The following is a 16,505-nucleotide window of genomic DNA, read 5'->3' as shown; positions in this document are numbered from 1 at the left end:
AATATAATAATAATATTAACTGTGTGCCGATTCTACCACACACATCAAGTAACGAAACCCAAGTCAATGTGTACCATGTCAAAACAATATTATGGAACATACAAAAGCACACAGACACGCACACAGCTGAATCTTAGTGACCAGTGGCTGTCGGAGTCGGACGACACCTCCTTTTCGCTGTCTGCTGACCACAGAAAGTCATCTTCGGTTCCATTTAATGCATTAGAAATGCCACACTTCTGGACGCTCCCGCAACCATCGTCTGCGGGAGGGCATCCCACACACCATGGACCCAACTTGCGTTGTCTCCGAGCATTCGTTTCTTAAAACGACCCGATCGTTGGCAGTGTGGTTAGCCACCTTGCACTGCGAGTGAGTTCCCCGCAGGGGCCTCTGCGTCAGCAGGCGTTTGGTGTGTTGCGACACAACATACCCGAGTACACGAGGGTTGGACCTTCTCGCGTCTAACTGTGCGCGGCTTAGCCATATCCGGGGAAAAGCGGATCCTGGGGGTTGAGCCAATGCCGGGTGTTTGGACCTTTAAGGCCCCTCGGCGATGGCAACACATCTCTTTGGCCCCGGCTTCAAGTAGGCGGCACTCCTGGACTAACCCACCTGGGGGAAATCGGTAGTTTCCTTTTCCTGTCTCTCTCTCTCACTTTCCATCTTTCCTGTCTTCTCCTTGCTTTCCTTTACTTCCGATTTTTTCAGGCAGCAAGGCTTAACCTTGTGCGAGTAGCCAACCTATGCTATGCCATATTCGGTTATAGTGGTAATGTACAGCTGGCGTTTGCAGGACCTGTTTCACAGGTCCTGCACAGGGCTTCATTGTGGGTGGCTGGCATTACTCGTGAAGAAATACTCACTTATGGCTGCTTCCTTTCCCCCCACTACCTGGTCGCTCCCTGAAGAGGGGGCGCACCGATGAAGTCTTCAAGCTTTTTAGTCGTCAAAAAAAATCTTTCCCTCGTTTCCATGTCATTCACTCTGAAAAACCAGACAAACCAGTACGAACAATTTCACCATTCCTTGTTTCGAAGTCTCTCGCTGAAGTTTTTGGTACAGGTCCAGGCATTGTTGTAATCGCACCGCTGGCACGAGTTGTTGGGGTCTCGGTGCTGACGCCCGTTATTGCCAATGGGTCGCAAGCCCCAAGGGTAGCGTTGGCCTGGCGGCCTGGGGCACTGGAAGCATCCGAAGGTCCCGGCAAAGCAAGAGAAGACTGGTAACAAAACAACTTGTTTATTCTAACATGGCAAAAGAGCGGCCGGTCAGGTCGACCGAAGTGGAGAGACGGGAGAGCACGTAACTCAACAGTACAAATCGGAGCCTCTCTCCTGGCGTCCGGGGGCAGCTGCTCTTATACTCTCGGCGTCGCGGTCCAAAAGGGAAGGAGGGAAGGTCACGGGATGAAGGTCACGGGACGGCGCAGCAGGGGCCCACGACGGCGCGCACGGCCGAGCCGAGAGACCTGCTGAACCGAGTGTAGTGACGCATCGCCAACCTTCACTTGGGGAGCTCCGCTCCCCGGCTGCCGCGCTTTGACAAGCGTGGGCACACACACACACACGCACACACGAAGACACGTGGCACTGAAACACGCCTGGACACGCTTGGCGGGTAGGCGTTGCGGCGGCGTCGAACGGGCCAAAATGTCCGCCGCTTTGAACAAAGCCCCGGCGTCCGTTGCATCCGCGCCGGCATTACCGCGCGTTGTAGGCGAAACGTAACAGCATCGAAAATGACAAGCTGTGCCCAAGTAACAGTAACCCCGCACCATATTATGAATACCACCTGCGGCATTGTCTCAGACGATGATCTGTTGGGGCAGACTGAAGCTGAACTCCTGGAGGGCTTCAGTGAGCAGAACGTCATCGATGTTAAATGAATTAAGATGAGGTGTGACAACAAGGAAATCCAGACCAAGCACCTGATACTTATGTTGAATTCCAATGGCGGAGTCAGAGCAAGTTTTTGTGCTCGTTTCGGAGCAAGTTTGTTCCAATGGCAGAGTGAGGGCGGGAGTAAGGTGTTCCAATGAGAGAGTCGGAGGGGATTCAGAGCGGGAGTCACTCCGTGGAGCAGAAAAAGCTGCTCCGCCAAAATCGGCGGAGTGGACCGGAACTCTGCGTGACGTATTTCCTTTACCACGTTTGTCCGCTGGGAGGCGCCACCGGTCACGACTCGCGAGGAAGCAAAAGCTGCTGCACGCTTGGCGAGATATCCATTCCGCACTTTTAAAAAAACAACAGGTGAACGGCGCTGAAGAGACAAGTGACCGGTGCGGCGGTGCTGGGAGCAAACAGCGGAAGGAAATGACAACACGCAAGGTATCCTGGGTAACTCGGTGATAGAACTTCCGCTTCCGCCTTGCTCCGGCGGCGCAGGTTGTGTTCCATTCGCGGATCTGGAGGCGTTGCTCTGCGCCAGAGTCGAGTGCTCACTCGCGGAGTCCGTCGGCTGCTCCGACTCCGCCATTGGAATTCAACATTACTTTTGGCACAAGTCTTTAGCCCGAGTCCATCGAGGCTGGGTACACCAAGCTCTGTGTTAGGCCATATGTGCCAAATCCCCTCAGATGTTTCAAAGGCCGCCGAACTTGTGCGAAATGCAGTGCCCATGAACATACCTCTGAATCTTGCGAGAAAACTCTCCACTGTGGAAACTGTGATGGGGAGCATGCCGCATACTCACGGTTGTGCCCATCATGGAAAAAGGAAAAGGATATAGTAACAGTTAAAGTAAAGGAAAACATAACTTTCAGGGAGGCACACAGGTGGGTATCCTACCTGCCCAATAACACATTTGTTGACGTGACGTGTCAGGGGGTGGCAACACAACAGCTTCCGGCGGCTGTCTGGCCCACACTCAGTGAGCCGGCGGTGAAGCCATCCGGCCCCCTGGCAGCTACAGCTTGCGCTGTTCCGCCACCCCAGAAAAAAGCACCATCGATCTCCAGGCTGGTGGCCTCAAAGGTCTCGTCTGGCGTGGCGAGGGCTTCACGTCAAACGCAGTGCTCGGAAGAGCGTGTGTCCAGTGACTCGCAAGAAGCGATAGACATAACAACCAGCCAGACGGCGCCACCAGTGCCTAAGGAGTGGCGAGATTCTCGTGATCGCTCCAAAAAAAAGACAAACCTCGTGTCATGGCGCCTGGAAAGGACCCATGAGCGAATCTCCGTCTCTTAAACACACAGCACAAAACACATTTATCATAATGGAAACACAAATACTACAGTGGAATGCTAGAGGACTTCCTCATAACCTTGACAATGTTAGAGAACTCCTACACAAACATAATCCAAAGTTGCTGTGTGTTCAAGAGACACATCTGGAACATACATACACTAACTTTCTTCACAATTACACCATCTCCCGAAAAGACCGTGGCGAGGCTAATGCCTCCGGCAGTGTAGCAATAGTTCCTGACAAGTCTGTAGCTTGTCAACGCGTTGCCGTTCAGACGCCCCTTCAGGCAGTGTCAGCTCGGGCAATCCTTTTTAATAAGCTGGTCACTGTGTGTTCTGTTTACATACTCCCTAACTATCATCTCGGAAAAAGCGATATCTTTAACCTCACTGATCAGCTTCCTGAGCCCTACATACTCATGGGTGATTTTAATGCCCACAACTGGCTTTAGATAGGTCGATTCATTGAAAATTTTCATCTGACCTATTACAGTGTCCAACACAACACGTATTCAGCGATAGATCTAGCAATGGGCTCTTCTTCTCTTCTGCCTCACCTAGAATGGAACGTCAATAAACTTTTTGGAAGTGACCACTTTGCTGTAACTTCAAACTTGATAACTCTACATGAGAACCCTCCGCATAATCTACTATGGAAATTAGCACCGGCGGTCTAGGAGCATTTTAAAGAATTAACTTACCTACCACAGGATTTTATAAATGATTTTCCTATAGATGGTGCTATTGCATATTTTACCGCCTTTATTACTGATGCAGCCGAAAAGTTTATCCCACAAGAATGGTGGTTCACTTGCAAGACGTGTTCTTTGGTGGAACGAATATCGTAGCGAGGCGTGAAAGAAGCAGAATAAAACATGGGGCGTATTGCGTAGATCGCCAAATGCAGAAAATCTAACTTAATTTTTTAATTTTTTTTATTATTAAATCGGAGGGAAGGTGAACACGGTATCAGGCAAAGAGAAAGCTGGGTGAGGTTCCTCTGGGGTATATATTCCTACACACGAGACAAAAGTGTGGAATAGCTAAGAAAGCTGCAAGGGCAGCAAATCCATCCGTTGCCTGTACTGAGCGACCAAGGGAGTACCTTGCAAGACCAGGCAGATTCTCTTGGCTAGCACTTAAAGTATGTGTCAAGCTCAATACATTATTCTCAAGCTTCCTTAAATATAAACAAATATAAGAATGTAAGCAAGTCGTACGTAAATGCAGACACAACAAACCATATAACCGGCCTTTTAATATTGCAGAGTTGAGAGCTGCCCTGATTGCATGCAAGAGCTCTGCACCGGGACGTGACGGAGTCACGCATGACATGATTAAAAACTTAGGTCCACATGGAAAGAAGCGATTGGGGTCCCTGTTTTGAAGCAGGGTAAAGACCCTTCTTCGGTGGCAGGTTACCGCCCAACAGCTCTCACAAGTTGCCTTTGTAAGCCATTTGAAAAAATGATTAATCGGCGACTCATACATTTCCTTGAAATGCACAAAATATTTAATCCCTATCAGTGTGGCTTCAAAGAAGGGGCGGTCCACAACCGATCATCTTGTGCGCATTGAAGGAAATATCTGTGACGCACTTGTACACAAGCAGTCTTTCTTATCCATATTCCTCGATATGGAGAAGGCGTACGACACGACCTGGCGCTACGGAATCTTGTGAGGCTTGTCGGGAATGGGCATCCGTGGAAATATGCTAATCCTAATACAAAGCTTCCAATCCAATCCAATAATACAAGGTCCAATCGTACCTTCGTATGAAAATCTGCAACATACTGTCGCAACCTTTTATACAAGAAACTGGTGTACCTCAAGGAGGCGTGCTTAGCTGCACACTGTTTATCGTAAAGATGAACACGCTTCATGCTTCATTACCGCCAGCCATATTTTATTCCGTCTATGTGGATGACATTCGAATAGGCTCCAAATCCTGTAACCTAGCAGTATGCAAAAGACAGGTACGGTAGGGCTTGAACAAGGTGTTGAAGTGGGCATCCAAAAAATGGATTTAAAATCCACCCCCACAAACGTTATTGTTCTTTTCACAAGAAAGAGAGGCCTGGTTCTAGATCCTTGTATAGAACTGTGTGGACAACAAATACCTCTCAACAAAGAGCACAAATTTCTAGGTATTATACATGACTCCAGGCTTACCTTTCATTCCATACATAAAATATCTTAAACCAATATGTCTGAAAACAATGAACTTACTGAAAATTTTATCCCACACAACATGGGGTAGCGACAGGAAGGGTTTGATGAATCTTTACAAGAGCCTCATTCGATCACGATTGGACTATGGTGCCATCGTATATAACTCTGCCGCCCCAAGCGCGCTAAAGATGCTAGATCCTATCCACCACCAAGGTATCCGCGTAGCCACTGGTGCTTTCAGGACAAGCCCGATTGAAAGCTTATGTGCAGAACCAAATGAATGGTCACTGCATCTGTAGAGAACATACATCAGCCTCACATATTCTCTCAAAATGCACTCTAATCATCAATATCCATGTTTTAATGCCATTAACGATGTGATGTGTGTTACACTTTTCTGTAGTCGTCTCTCTGTAAGACAGCGTTTCTCGCTGCTTGAGGCAGCTTAGTGATGAAGTGCATGTCCCACTCCTCAAACATGGCTTATTGCATCCAACCAAGCTGCTACCTCTGTGGGAGTGGCAGGTGGTAGAATGTTGCATATCCTTTCTAGAAGTTACAAAGCACGCTCCAGAGCTCGAAATCCGAACGCATTTCCTACAACTACAGTACAAGCACTGTTGCACAGAGATCTACAAAGATGCGTCAAAGTTGCATTTCTGGTTGACCTATGCAGCCGTTGGTCCATCCTTCTCGGAATCCAATGTACTACATCCGGAAACAACTATCCTTACGGCCGAGGCCTGCGCACTATTGTTGGCTGGGAAGCATGTAAGGAAATCAAAACTCCAAAAAGCAGTTATATATACAGACTCCTTAAGTGTTGTGAAGGCCTTGATGTTACCCTGGACTAAAGGCGCCTCCTGCACAAGCAGAAAGACACCAGCTTGTCCTTTCCTTTTTTTTTTAAATAAATGTTTCTCCTCCTCCTCACTCTGTAAGCACAAAAATCCAGTACTTGCTGAAGTCTATTCCTACCTGTGTAAACCATATCTATCTAGTCAGCATATAATTATATTCTGGGTGACTGGCCATAGGGGCATCGAGGGTAATGTTCTGGTGAACGAGATGGCCACATAAATTGCATCGCAAGCTGTTAATCCTACCGCTGGTGATACTGTCACAGATCTGAGGCCTTTCTTATGAAAGAAACTGTGAAACCACTGACAACGCATGTGGGTCACAGAAACAAATAATAAGCTGCATGTGATAAACCTACAATTCGGTTTTTGGCCCTCCACAACAAAATCACAGCGAACAGATGTCCTATTCTGTCGTCTCAGAATAGGACACACATTTGGCAACCATAATTTTCTACTTACTGGAAATGAACCTCCCACCTGTGGTAGATGTGGTGAGAGGCTGATCGTCCTCCACCTCCTCCTGTAGTGTCAGGAAGCTGAAGCTGAGTGAAAGAAACATTTTCTTCTTGCATACCACTATTGTGTCCCTCTTCACCCTTCTATGTTTCTTGGTAAATAACTGCTTTTTAACACCAAAGCAGTCCTCGGTTTCTTGAATGATGTTGTCCTACATGTTAAAAGTCCATTAAATTCACAGCATATCTTCCTTCCATGGATGCCGCTCTGATAGTTGTTTTGCATAGCACATGCCTCCAGGCCCTCGTGTTTCAAGGGCTCTAATGAGGCAGTGGTGCTGTAGCCGATTTCAGCATCTGACATATTTTGTACATCGTATCATTTATTTGCAATGCATTTTAATGCTCATAGTACACGTCATTAGTCATTGCCATAATCTTATTACACGCAGATTTTATGCAATCTACAGCTTCTATTTTCAGGCCCCTTTACAGCCACGTCACATCAACTTCATAGAGCTCATCACTCCACTACGAACTCATTAACACTGGCATGGCACTCTTTGGCCCTACCTGGCCCTTGCGCCACTAAACACCACACATTCATTCATTCACTGAGAGAGAGTTACAATTGTAACGCGCGTGGAAATTTAATCGCACCTTTTATTACAAAAAAGTGTGTGTTTGGATCGTGCAAATAGGGTAATTCACCGCCTCACAAAAAGCTTCACGTCACATAAATTGCAAGGCGTGCCTTGAACCTGCATAATTTTGTTTTCTTTGATTTTGTTCTCAGACCTTCGGTGCTGGTATGGCTAACAGGAGGCGGGGCCTCATCAGTGGCACCAAGCGGCTCGCGGCAATGCAGGTAGGCCTCATGGACATGTAGCCAACGCTTTCCTGTGGACCAGCATGTGTTAGTCTCGCATGCCCATTTAGACCAAGTACTCAAAGGGACCCGGAAGCACTACTTGAACATAGTAAGAAGAGGTTGCTGATCTGTCCTAGAGTCTGCTGTAAACATGCGAGCCAAACATCATTGCAGGAAACTGACAATTTCGGGTCAAAAAGCAGCGGAAAATTGCTTATTCTTGCTTCCACAATGTCGACGTACAGCATCGTCGTAAACAGCTGGACCTACCAATGCTCTTGGCTTATTTCGTGATCATGAGAGCATTCTCGGTAATGCACAATTACTAGTATTGAGTTAACTAAACAACACATGTAAAAATTAGCACATTCTGAAAAGACAGAAAAATAACTTCATCTTTGCACTGCTAATCTACACATGACAATTGTGCGTAGCTTTGTCTCCTGTGTGTGGCCTTCGAGGTAACCGCAGCATGCTGCTTAATGTAGTCCACCGCGACGAGCCCCATCGCGGCCACAACACTCGAATTTTGGCTGGGGCCCTGGGGGCCTTCCCTTCTTGGCTTCTTCGCTGTGTAGCTTCCAGCGCGCTAGCGGAGATGAAAAGGGAGAGGAAGCTGGGTGTTGGTGCGACAATTCCTCTTGTAGTTGAAGGATTAGAAAAATTTTGCATCGTGAGATTCGTGAGACGATGTCCTTTATTAGTGAGGCCGTTCCACGATTCATTGGAAAAGCGCTTCAGGGCCCCTTCAATTTCTAACTTGGTTTTCGGCCGTCGGCGCAGCCTGCGCTGGGCTACCAATTTGATGACTGCAATGGCTGATGACAGGGCCATGGCGAGCAAACACTTGTGGCAAACGTGCGACAAGAATGGGCTGAGCATTACTGTGATGGTCCCTGGCAAAAGATGCCTGCCTCTTAGAAGTGCCACAAATTCTTGCCTGTAGACCTTTCGACTGGGGAGAGAGAGCAGCCCTCTCTGGACTGTTATGCAGGAGTGCAGAACTCATGTGTGGCCACTTTCTCCCATGCCTTTGAGCAGGCACATCTTGAGGCTCACAACAGGACATGGATCCCGAGGAACTTTGGTCAGAAGTATTTGTGAAACGAATGGGCTTGCGTGGCTTCAGCTAACAAAAAAATTCAGCCCCTTGGTTCGCCTTGTTCGTCTCTATTATAGACAAGTTGCATGCTAGCAGGCGGCCTTACGACGGGTGGAAAGAGCCGACAACTACGACGGCACTGATATTCCTCTCCACTATTCACCACTTTGAGCAGTAGTCCTTGCCAACTGTTCAGAACCTGGCATCGTGCATAAATCGTGCCTTGAGAGAGAATTCATGCCATTAGATTTAATTGAAACTGTATCGCTCGCATGAAATGCGGTGCGGCGCCTATGCAGCGTCATGCCTTGCAACTTGCCCACATTGCCGGAGTATTGCTCCATTCCTAATCTCTGTGGTTGTTGCCTTTTTCTCGTCTTCTTTCTTCCTGCACCAGCAAATACAAGCGGCCCATATGGACATTGATGAACGCGTGAGTACCCTTTCTCATTTTGTAGGGTTCCACTGAGCTGCCATAGGCTACACGTGCGGTGAGGGATATGCTGGACCCTCTCTCGGATAGATTCATAAAGTGCAAGCTTCCAGCTGTTTATTTCGAGTGTGGTTCTTACACAAAAGGCATTGCCTTAGCTAGACGGTATGACTCATTGAAGGGGACACATGTAGGAGACACTTACAAAATGCCAGTACAGTAAAACCTCGTTAAACCGTACCCGCTTGAACAGTAGTTTAGTTTTAAAAGTAGTAAAGTCAAATCCCCGACTCAGCAGCCATTGAGCATAATGTGTTTTGTATCCGCATAAACCGTACCAGCTTATTGCATACGCATCAGTTAAAAGGTAGCGTTTCCACTTTTCGTCGCGCAAACACGGCGGTGCGTCGTCTCCGTCGGGTGGCCCGGCAGAACAACAAGCCTCAGAGATCGGAACAACGGCCTCCAAGCGTCTTGTGCATTTGCGCGCGAAGCCACATCAACATCAACATCATTTCCACGCCGTACCAGAGAGCGTTGTGGCGTCGTGCAAGCGAGGACCCGCGTCATGCCGAAGCTCGGATAAAAAAAGACGTCGGGTGCTCAGCATAGAAGAAAAATTAGACATTGTGCGTGCTGTCGAACATGACACGAAGAAGTCGGCGCTGGCTCATGATAGGGATCTGCTGTTGACTACGGTGTGTGGCATTTGGAATGCGAAGGAGTTGCTTGGCAGCGCTGCTGCGACCGCGAAGAGGTGTCGGCTATGAGGTTCAACTTTTCGCCATCGTTGCCTCTGTTGTTGCCGAAGTGTCGACTAGCGACAATGATGAGGACGAATCGGAAAGCGACAGCACGAGCGATTCAAGCCCGACAGTGGCACAAGCTACGCGTTACATCAGCCTCATGAATGCAATCGTTGCGACGAGAACAGGGGCGCGATAACGTAATTCTATTCCAAATGAAAAGTATTCTAAACTCCGGCATCCGGCAATGAAAAAGGTGCCCCCGGGACTTCTACAGCACTACTGTGCACGTGCACAGAGAATATGTAACGCCAACGAGGAATGTGCCATGCGAGTGTTTGCCGAGAAGAGGGGGCTGGCTGAAAAGCTGGCACGCAGCTTCAGTAAGTTTGAGGCCGCTGTCGTCGTCGTGCTAGGCCGCCGCGGCATCAAACGAAAATAACACTTTTGTCGCGCGAAATGAATAAATACTGCATGTTTTTTTCCCCTTTCATCGCACTCTCTCTGAGTTCCGTTTTCGACAGTTAAGTGGGCGATCTGATGCTAATTCGGTTAAACAGTACGATCGTTCAGTACGTACTTTTTCAGAGCTCCGGCCAACTACTGTTTAACGAGGTTTCACTATACCTTACTTGGGTTGTGACAGAGACGCAGCACTCACACACTTGTCTGCCACTCTGAAGAAACTTTTATTTTCAATAAGTTTATTTGAATTTGTTTTAATTTATGTCATTTTATTTTGTGTGAAAAGAAGGCAGAGTAAGAATGCTTTTCAAGCATAGAAGCTTTATTAAGGAGTTCTGTGTGGTAACAGAAATTATAGCTGCCCAAGATAAAGTTGTAGAATAAAATTGAGCAAAACTTGCATAAAGGTGCACTTCTACCTTAAAAGAAAACATACTAAAAAAGTTTCGTTATGTATGCAAATTGTTTATCCATCCAATAGCAAGTATCTGTAAAGAAATCAAAATTTTGTCTTGCAACACTCATGCTAGAGAAAAACCAGATGGAAGCCCTATAGTTGGGCATGCCATGTGGCAAAGTAGTTCCTTGATGTGAAACACGGGGGAACGCTGTAAGTCTTGCAGTAAACACTTGTGTTTTGCTGGGTTTTGCCGTCGTCATAGCAGTATTTCTTGCAGTTCCGATGTGTATTCATTTTAGCTGGCTGGTGCCAAATTGCTTGAGATAGTGGAGGAGCCCGAACTCGCGGTGCGTCGCTTTCTGAATTAAAATTGGATGAAAAGGCCGCATCCTTTGATGCATTGGTGCCCAGGTTGTTGAAAAGTTCAACTGTACTACACACAGAAGAATTTACAAATTTGCCATGTTCCATAGTGCAGGCAATGCTTGCGAAGGCGGCCATTTTTGCTTTCTCTGACGCCCCCGCATCTTCAGAGCCCGTTCAAAAATGAATGCCACACGAAAAAAAAAGAAGGGAGGCGGGGAGGAGTCTTTATTAAAAAAAATGAAACTGTAGTTCTTCTATAACTGAGATGTCTCATTGGGCCTGTGAGTGGTGCAAAAGGTGTCGCATGGCACTCGAAACCAAGGCCAACAACGCCCAAAGGAAAGGAAAGCATTACCATGGCGTCAACATCGTGCTTTCTATCTGCACAGCATCTGCTATACTCTAAGCATGTGCACCTTCCTCAGAGTTTACACTCTGTGCTGTTGCACATTGCACCTGTCCTCATTTTGCTGCACTTAATAAATTTCCCGGCAAGTGGAATGCCCTGAACGTCAGCTCAAATTCATTGATGAAGCCAAGTTCTCTCTGCGTTGTTGAATTTCAGTGTCGTCGTTGGCCATGGTCAAAAGCAAATTGCCGGTGGGAGCTTAAACCTTTTGAAGTGCTGCATAAACAATTTGTACCCCGAGATAGTGCATCAGCAGCAAAAGCATTGATGGAGCTAATCATATTTAAAACGTGTCACATACATCTTCGAACACTTCTGATCAGAATTGTGCCGCAAGATTGGTGCAAGATTGGTAGAATGTTTTTTTATAAAACGAGTGGGAATGTAGTGGAATGTTCTTTTTTTTTCCTTTTTTTTTTCTGCTTGGTGTCAGTATGTTGTTGTGCGTAGCAGGTTAACTTATCATTGTTTTTCAGTGCTTGCACCAAACATAATTTTCAGGTGGCTGGATAGCTGCTTTTTAAGCCTGCTAGACATGAAATAGTGGGTGTTCTCACATCTGACGTTCCAGTAGTGAGTTTTCGCACGGAGTCCACATTCTGCAAACTTGACGCAACTTGCTAAAGAATGTAAAATTCTGAATCTATTCTACAGCTGTGCGCTCTTTATGGTTCTGAAGATGCAAGAATGCAGTGAAAGTGACTTTTCAATCAACAGAATCGACACCTGAGTAGGTTTAAGAGACACTAAAGAGAAATACTGAACCAGTTTAGATCGATAAAGTATACTTTAAGAGCTCTACTTTCATTGATTTTTCAGTAATGCTTTGATTATTAGACGAAAAAATAACTGTAAAAAGTTTCATTTTTGAATTTTACCCTGTACCCCCAGCTCTGGTGTATGGTAGTGGGATGTCATGGATTTAAAACTGTTATTTCACATTTCAGCCTTTGTAGTTCGGTAAATCTTCTTGAAACTTCCCAAGTGCAGTCTTTGGCTGTCTTATAATACAATGTGTAGTCCCTTTTTACCTATGAAAATTTAACTAGGCCCAAGAAAATGCGTCGAAATCATTGATGTCGTGCCTTGCTGGAGTGAGAACTTCAAGGCAGCGTTGCCACCCGCACATTTTCGTTTTTTCGTCTTTTGTGGTGTATCAGATGCTTTCTCGCAGTAAGAGGGGCTTTTTCGGTATTGTGGAAGGGTAATTTACTGACACAGCTCAAATCATTTTCGTTGTTAGTGTCCCTTTAAACAGGTAATCATGTGAGACGGCAGGTGCAAACAATACCTTGTGCTTGTTTCTGGCGGGCTGTTTGTAGCATCTCAAGCACTGTTGGGCTATTACGGAGGCACACTGGAGTGGTCAGATCTTTTAAATATTGCAGTGCAGTGACATCTCAAAGGGAGCGCTTTACACCGGTTTGCAAGCGCATGGAGTAAAGCTGAGTGTTCAAAGTGATGTTTAATGCAACTGTTGCAAGGGGTGCCAGCAGCAGCCAAAGCTCAAAGTTCGCAGAGGATAAGACTGAGACACTTGCGCTGTGGGGTTTGGGAAAGTGGGTTACGATGGTTGGAAGCGTTGCTTCGTTGTGTAACCGATGACAGTTTAACAACAAGGTGACACAGGCAGGGCTTGGTGTTCACCTGTCCTTTGGTACGGCACGAAGAAGCCTATCTAACCATGTCTGACTAGACCCTGTAAGAGCGTTACTGGAGATGGTTGGGCACACCACAGGAAGACAGGTAGATGGAGATGAGCCACACGCTGATGCCGCAGTGAAATCAAACTGACTTTGTGTGTGTGTGCTGAGGCTACATTGTTGAGCCTGGCCCTGCTGCTTGACATCGCATCAATTGCTGCTACTTTCACATCATCTTTCTCGTGTTTGGTACTATCGTATTTACTTGCATAATGATCGCAATCGCACAATGATCGCACCCCTGAATTTTGTCCTTAAAATTCTTTTTTTCTTTCTTCTTTCCCGTCTAATGATCCACCCCCCTGACTTGCCTCGGCGATATGTCATGTGCCAAGTTTAGCTAATGATGATCGCACTTACCATCTGTCGAATGCTACGCGAACGACTCTTCAAGACATACCAAGCGGTCTGCACGCACCCGACGTTCTTAAGCAAATGCCCCATTTCATTCCTTTCATCACTTTCCGCACTTCCATGAAAAAAAAAAGCTACAACCAAACTTGCCTTCGCTTTAGAATGGTTGTGCTCAGCAACAACACCAACAAAAAAAAGTGCCATTCAATTCCTCTCGTGGGCACACAATAAATCACGAACGGCAATGATAGTAGCCACGTTTACACTGATATGTTAGAAGTGTACCCTATTCATACAGTGACGCTTGTATCACATAGCTAAGGTATTTGCCCACCCTTAGCAGAAAAGCGCCATATTAAAATAGTAGTGAAGACAAATGCCACAGTTTCTGCAGCATGCCTGCCATGTGTTTTAATGTCACTGGCAGCTAAGTGAGCCCATCTGTGTTTCTGTCCCCTCAAAGTGGACATGGCTACGTTATTGCCGCAAACTTGCCGACATTAACGACATTATTCATTACTAATACGGAAGAAACTGTTTCAATGCACGTAATGTACTCGCGAGAAGAAAAAGAAAAATTATGTTCGGTGTGTCCGGCTTGCTCCGCCAGCCGCCATTTTTGTTTTGATGTCCCGCACTGTTACGGCGGCAGCCGCCTGTTGCTTGACCTGCTGTCATCCCACAGCAAATGCGGGATGAAAAAAAAAAAAAAATTTTGTTTTTTTCGTTTCGCGGAAAATTTAACCAGCGTAATGATCGCACCCCTTAATTCGCATCAATTTTCTGATTCAGTCTTCTGATTGTGAAAAGAGGGCCTGCTTTGAGCAAACTTATTCATACAGGTTCCTGAAGTAAGTGAAATAGGCAACAGCAAAGCCACTGTGATCTAAAGAAAGTGTCTCGCTTGTCAGGTACTGCTGTTCCAAATTGGCTGCTGCCTGTGTTCTGTGTCTAAAGGTAAATCAGTGTTAATGAGGTACGTACGTATCCCACAAAGGGTGTGTGGTCAGCACAAAAAAAAAAAAAAAAATTTACCGCGTGTTATTGCCCCCTTACCCTCCCTCTCCTGCTGTTGTGTCTGTGGGATGTTTACAACTTGCAACATTGACTGCTTGGCTGGTATGCAAACAGGATAGACAATGCGTAATGACCTTTTTGCCAGAAGTTGTTCCATTGCCTTTCAAAAGCATTGCATTTCACATGTGCATGGCAGTGAATTATGGGAAAGTGGAGAGGACAAGAACCCAGGCGTTGTTGGTGCGAATGATAAATAAGTGTGTGCCTGACACAGGAACTTTCCACACGTCGCATGGCATTGAAAGGATTCGCAACTAGGGTTAAAGGCAAGTGGGGGGGAGGCTATGTTGCTGCCGCTGATTTTCTCTGTCTGCTTACTTTTTTTTAGATGATTTTGTGACATGAGTGTTTGACATTAGCCCCTTACGTGCCATGGACGAGCCCTGTTCATTCACGCATTTCTTGTAAAAATGGCCAAGGACGAGCTTAGCTTCGTGAAAGTACTTTCCATTTTTTTGCAATCTTCAATTACTTCTCAACGATACTCATAAAAAAAAATTTTTTTGTTGATAGCATTGCTAAGCTTCAATTTTGCAATGAATGGTTACGATTTATTACATGTAAGGATTTTAAATATTGTGTACATTGCTTTCTAAAAGGGATTCTGCAGTAATAGATTTGCCCATTTTTGACCAGAATGCAGGATACTAAACAGGTCATGAAAGCAATTAATGGTCTGTATTACAGTAAGTAAAGTATAATTGAACTGGAAAGTCTGCAACGTAATGAAGTATGTCACTCGTCTTATCTATCAGGATAGTACGACACACGACAGTACAGTCGATGGTTTGATAGCATCTCGTCTGGTCGGGAAGCAGCCTGTCGAATGAAAGAAATAATGAAAACAGCAGCCAAACAGGATAGGTTAAAAAGCTGTTCATGCGTTTTTGCTTTTGTACCAAAGCCTTTTTCACAGAAGTAAGCTGCTCTGAAAAGTCTTAAAAGTATATATACCCTATCCTTCTTGGTCAGCGTCTTCACTATTTTTTTCGTTCACCACAGTACAGGCACGGTTCGGCAGAAGTGCCCAGGGTATGTGTAAGGGTTCAATGAGATACGAGTGACAGTGTTGATACAAATAACTTGATTGTGCAGTGTGCAGGAAATGGCTGAATTTAATATTTTCCTTTTAGGGCCTTGGACTATGACGATGCCCCAAAGCAGCGTGAATGTAGAATGCTTTAAGACAAGTTAGTCACAACAGTGTACTTTAACAGTAGCAATTTCCCAAAATAGTTTTTTGCACAAAATATCTTTTTTTTTTTTTTATGGATTTTCAAAAATTACACTTCTGCTTCATCTAATCAGACGGCTTTCCATTTGCCAAGGAAAGGGGAAATGAAGTTTCACGAAGTCCAGAGGTGCTTGTGGCATTGAGACGCCTGCTAATGCAGATCCCGCTGGCCCGGAACAAACGGATCCAGGTGAACCCAAACGGCATTTCAGTGACCACGGCCAACCCTTTTATGTCGGTAAGCAGCACAGATTTGTGCAGCTCCGTAATTTCAGCTTCGCAGTAATGGCTGTCCTTATCAGTGCGCACAATTGAATGCCGCATGGGCACGATTTATGACAATGTCCGAGGTCCTTTTGCCTAAGACTGATTTTTGGAGACACTTAATGCTGCAAAGGCGAAACCTGTGATCCAACCGATAGTAACAACAGAAGTGTACGAGTCACTCGAGGGGCTTCTGTGAGACAAGGCACACGTGACAATGGCAAGTGACGTAGATCCTTCCACGGGAACTATGAAGGTCGAAGAGATCTCAGTGTCACCAGGCAAACTTTTTGTAACGTGATTCTTTGAACGCATCTGTGAGGCACAGTAAGGCCCAGTTCACACAGCTGTCAAACGTCCCGTCACCGCCGCGGCACAGGCGTCCATCATGAGACAGCATTTTC

At 46.1% G+C, this 16,505-nt stretch overlaps 1 protein-coding gene across 2 annotated transcripts in view; it reads left to right on the top strand.

The window, feature by feature from the left end:
- Positions 1 to 16,505, top strand: part of LOC126526434 (uncharacterized) — a 44,855-nt gene that overhangs the window by 5,200 nt on the left and 23,150 nt on the right. Inside the window, exons 3-5 of one of the 2 annotated variants that reach the window (XM_050174353.3) lie at positions 7,474 to 7,545; positions 9,048 to 9,083; positions 15,998 to 16,075. In XM_050174353.3, coding sequence (XP_050030310.1) covers positions 7,474 to 7,545; positions 9,048 to 9,083; positions 15,998 to 16,075 — 186 coding nt within the window. The remainder of the gene's footprint in view (positions 1 to 7,473; positions 7,546 to 9,047; positions 9,084 to 15,997; positions 16,076 to 16,505) is intronic. The other variant, XM_050174355.3, reaches the window with a different exon arrangement.

The sequence above is a fragment of the Dermacentor andersoni genome, chromosome 8, assembly GCF_023375885.2.
Source record: "Dermacentor andersoni chromosome 8, qqDerAnde1_hic_scaffold, whole genome shotgun sequence".
NCBI lineage: Eukaryota > Metazoa > Arthropoda > Arachnida > Ixodida > Ixodidae > Dermacentor > Dermacentor andersoni.
Note: the sequence above shows the minus strand (reverse complement) of the source record. Positions and strands in the feature narration are given on the sequence as shown.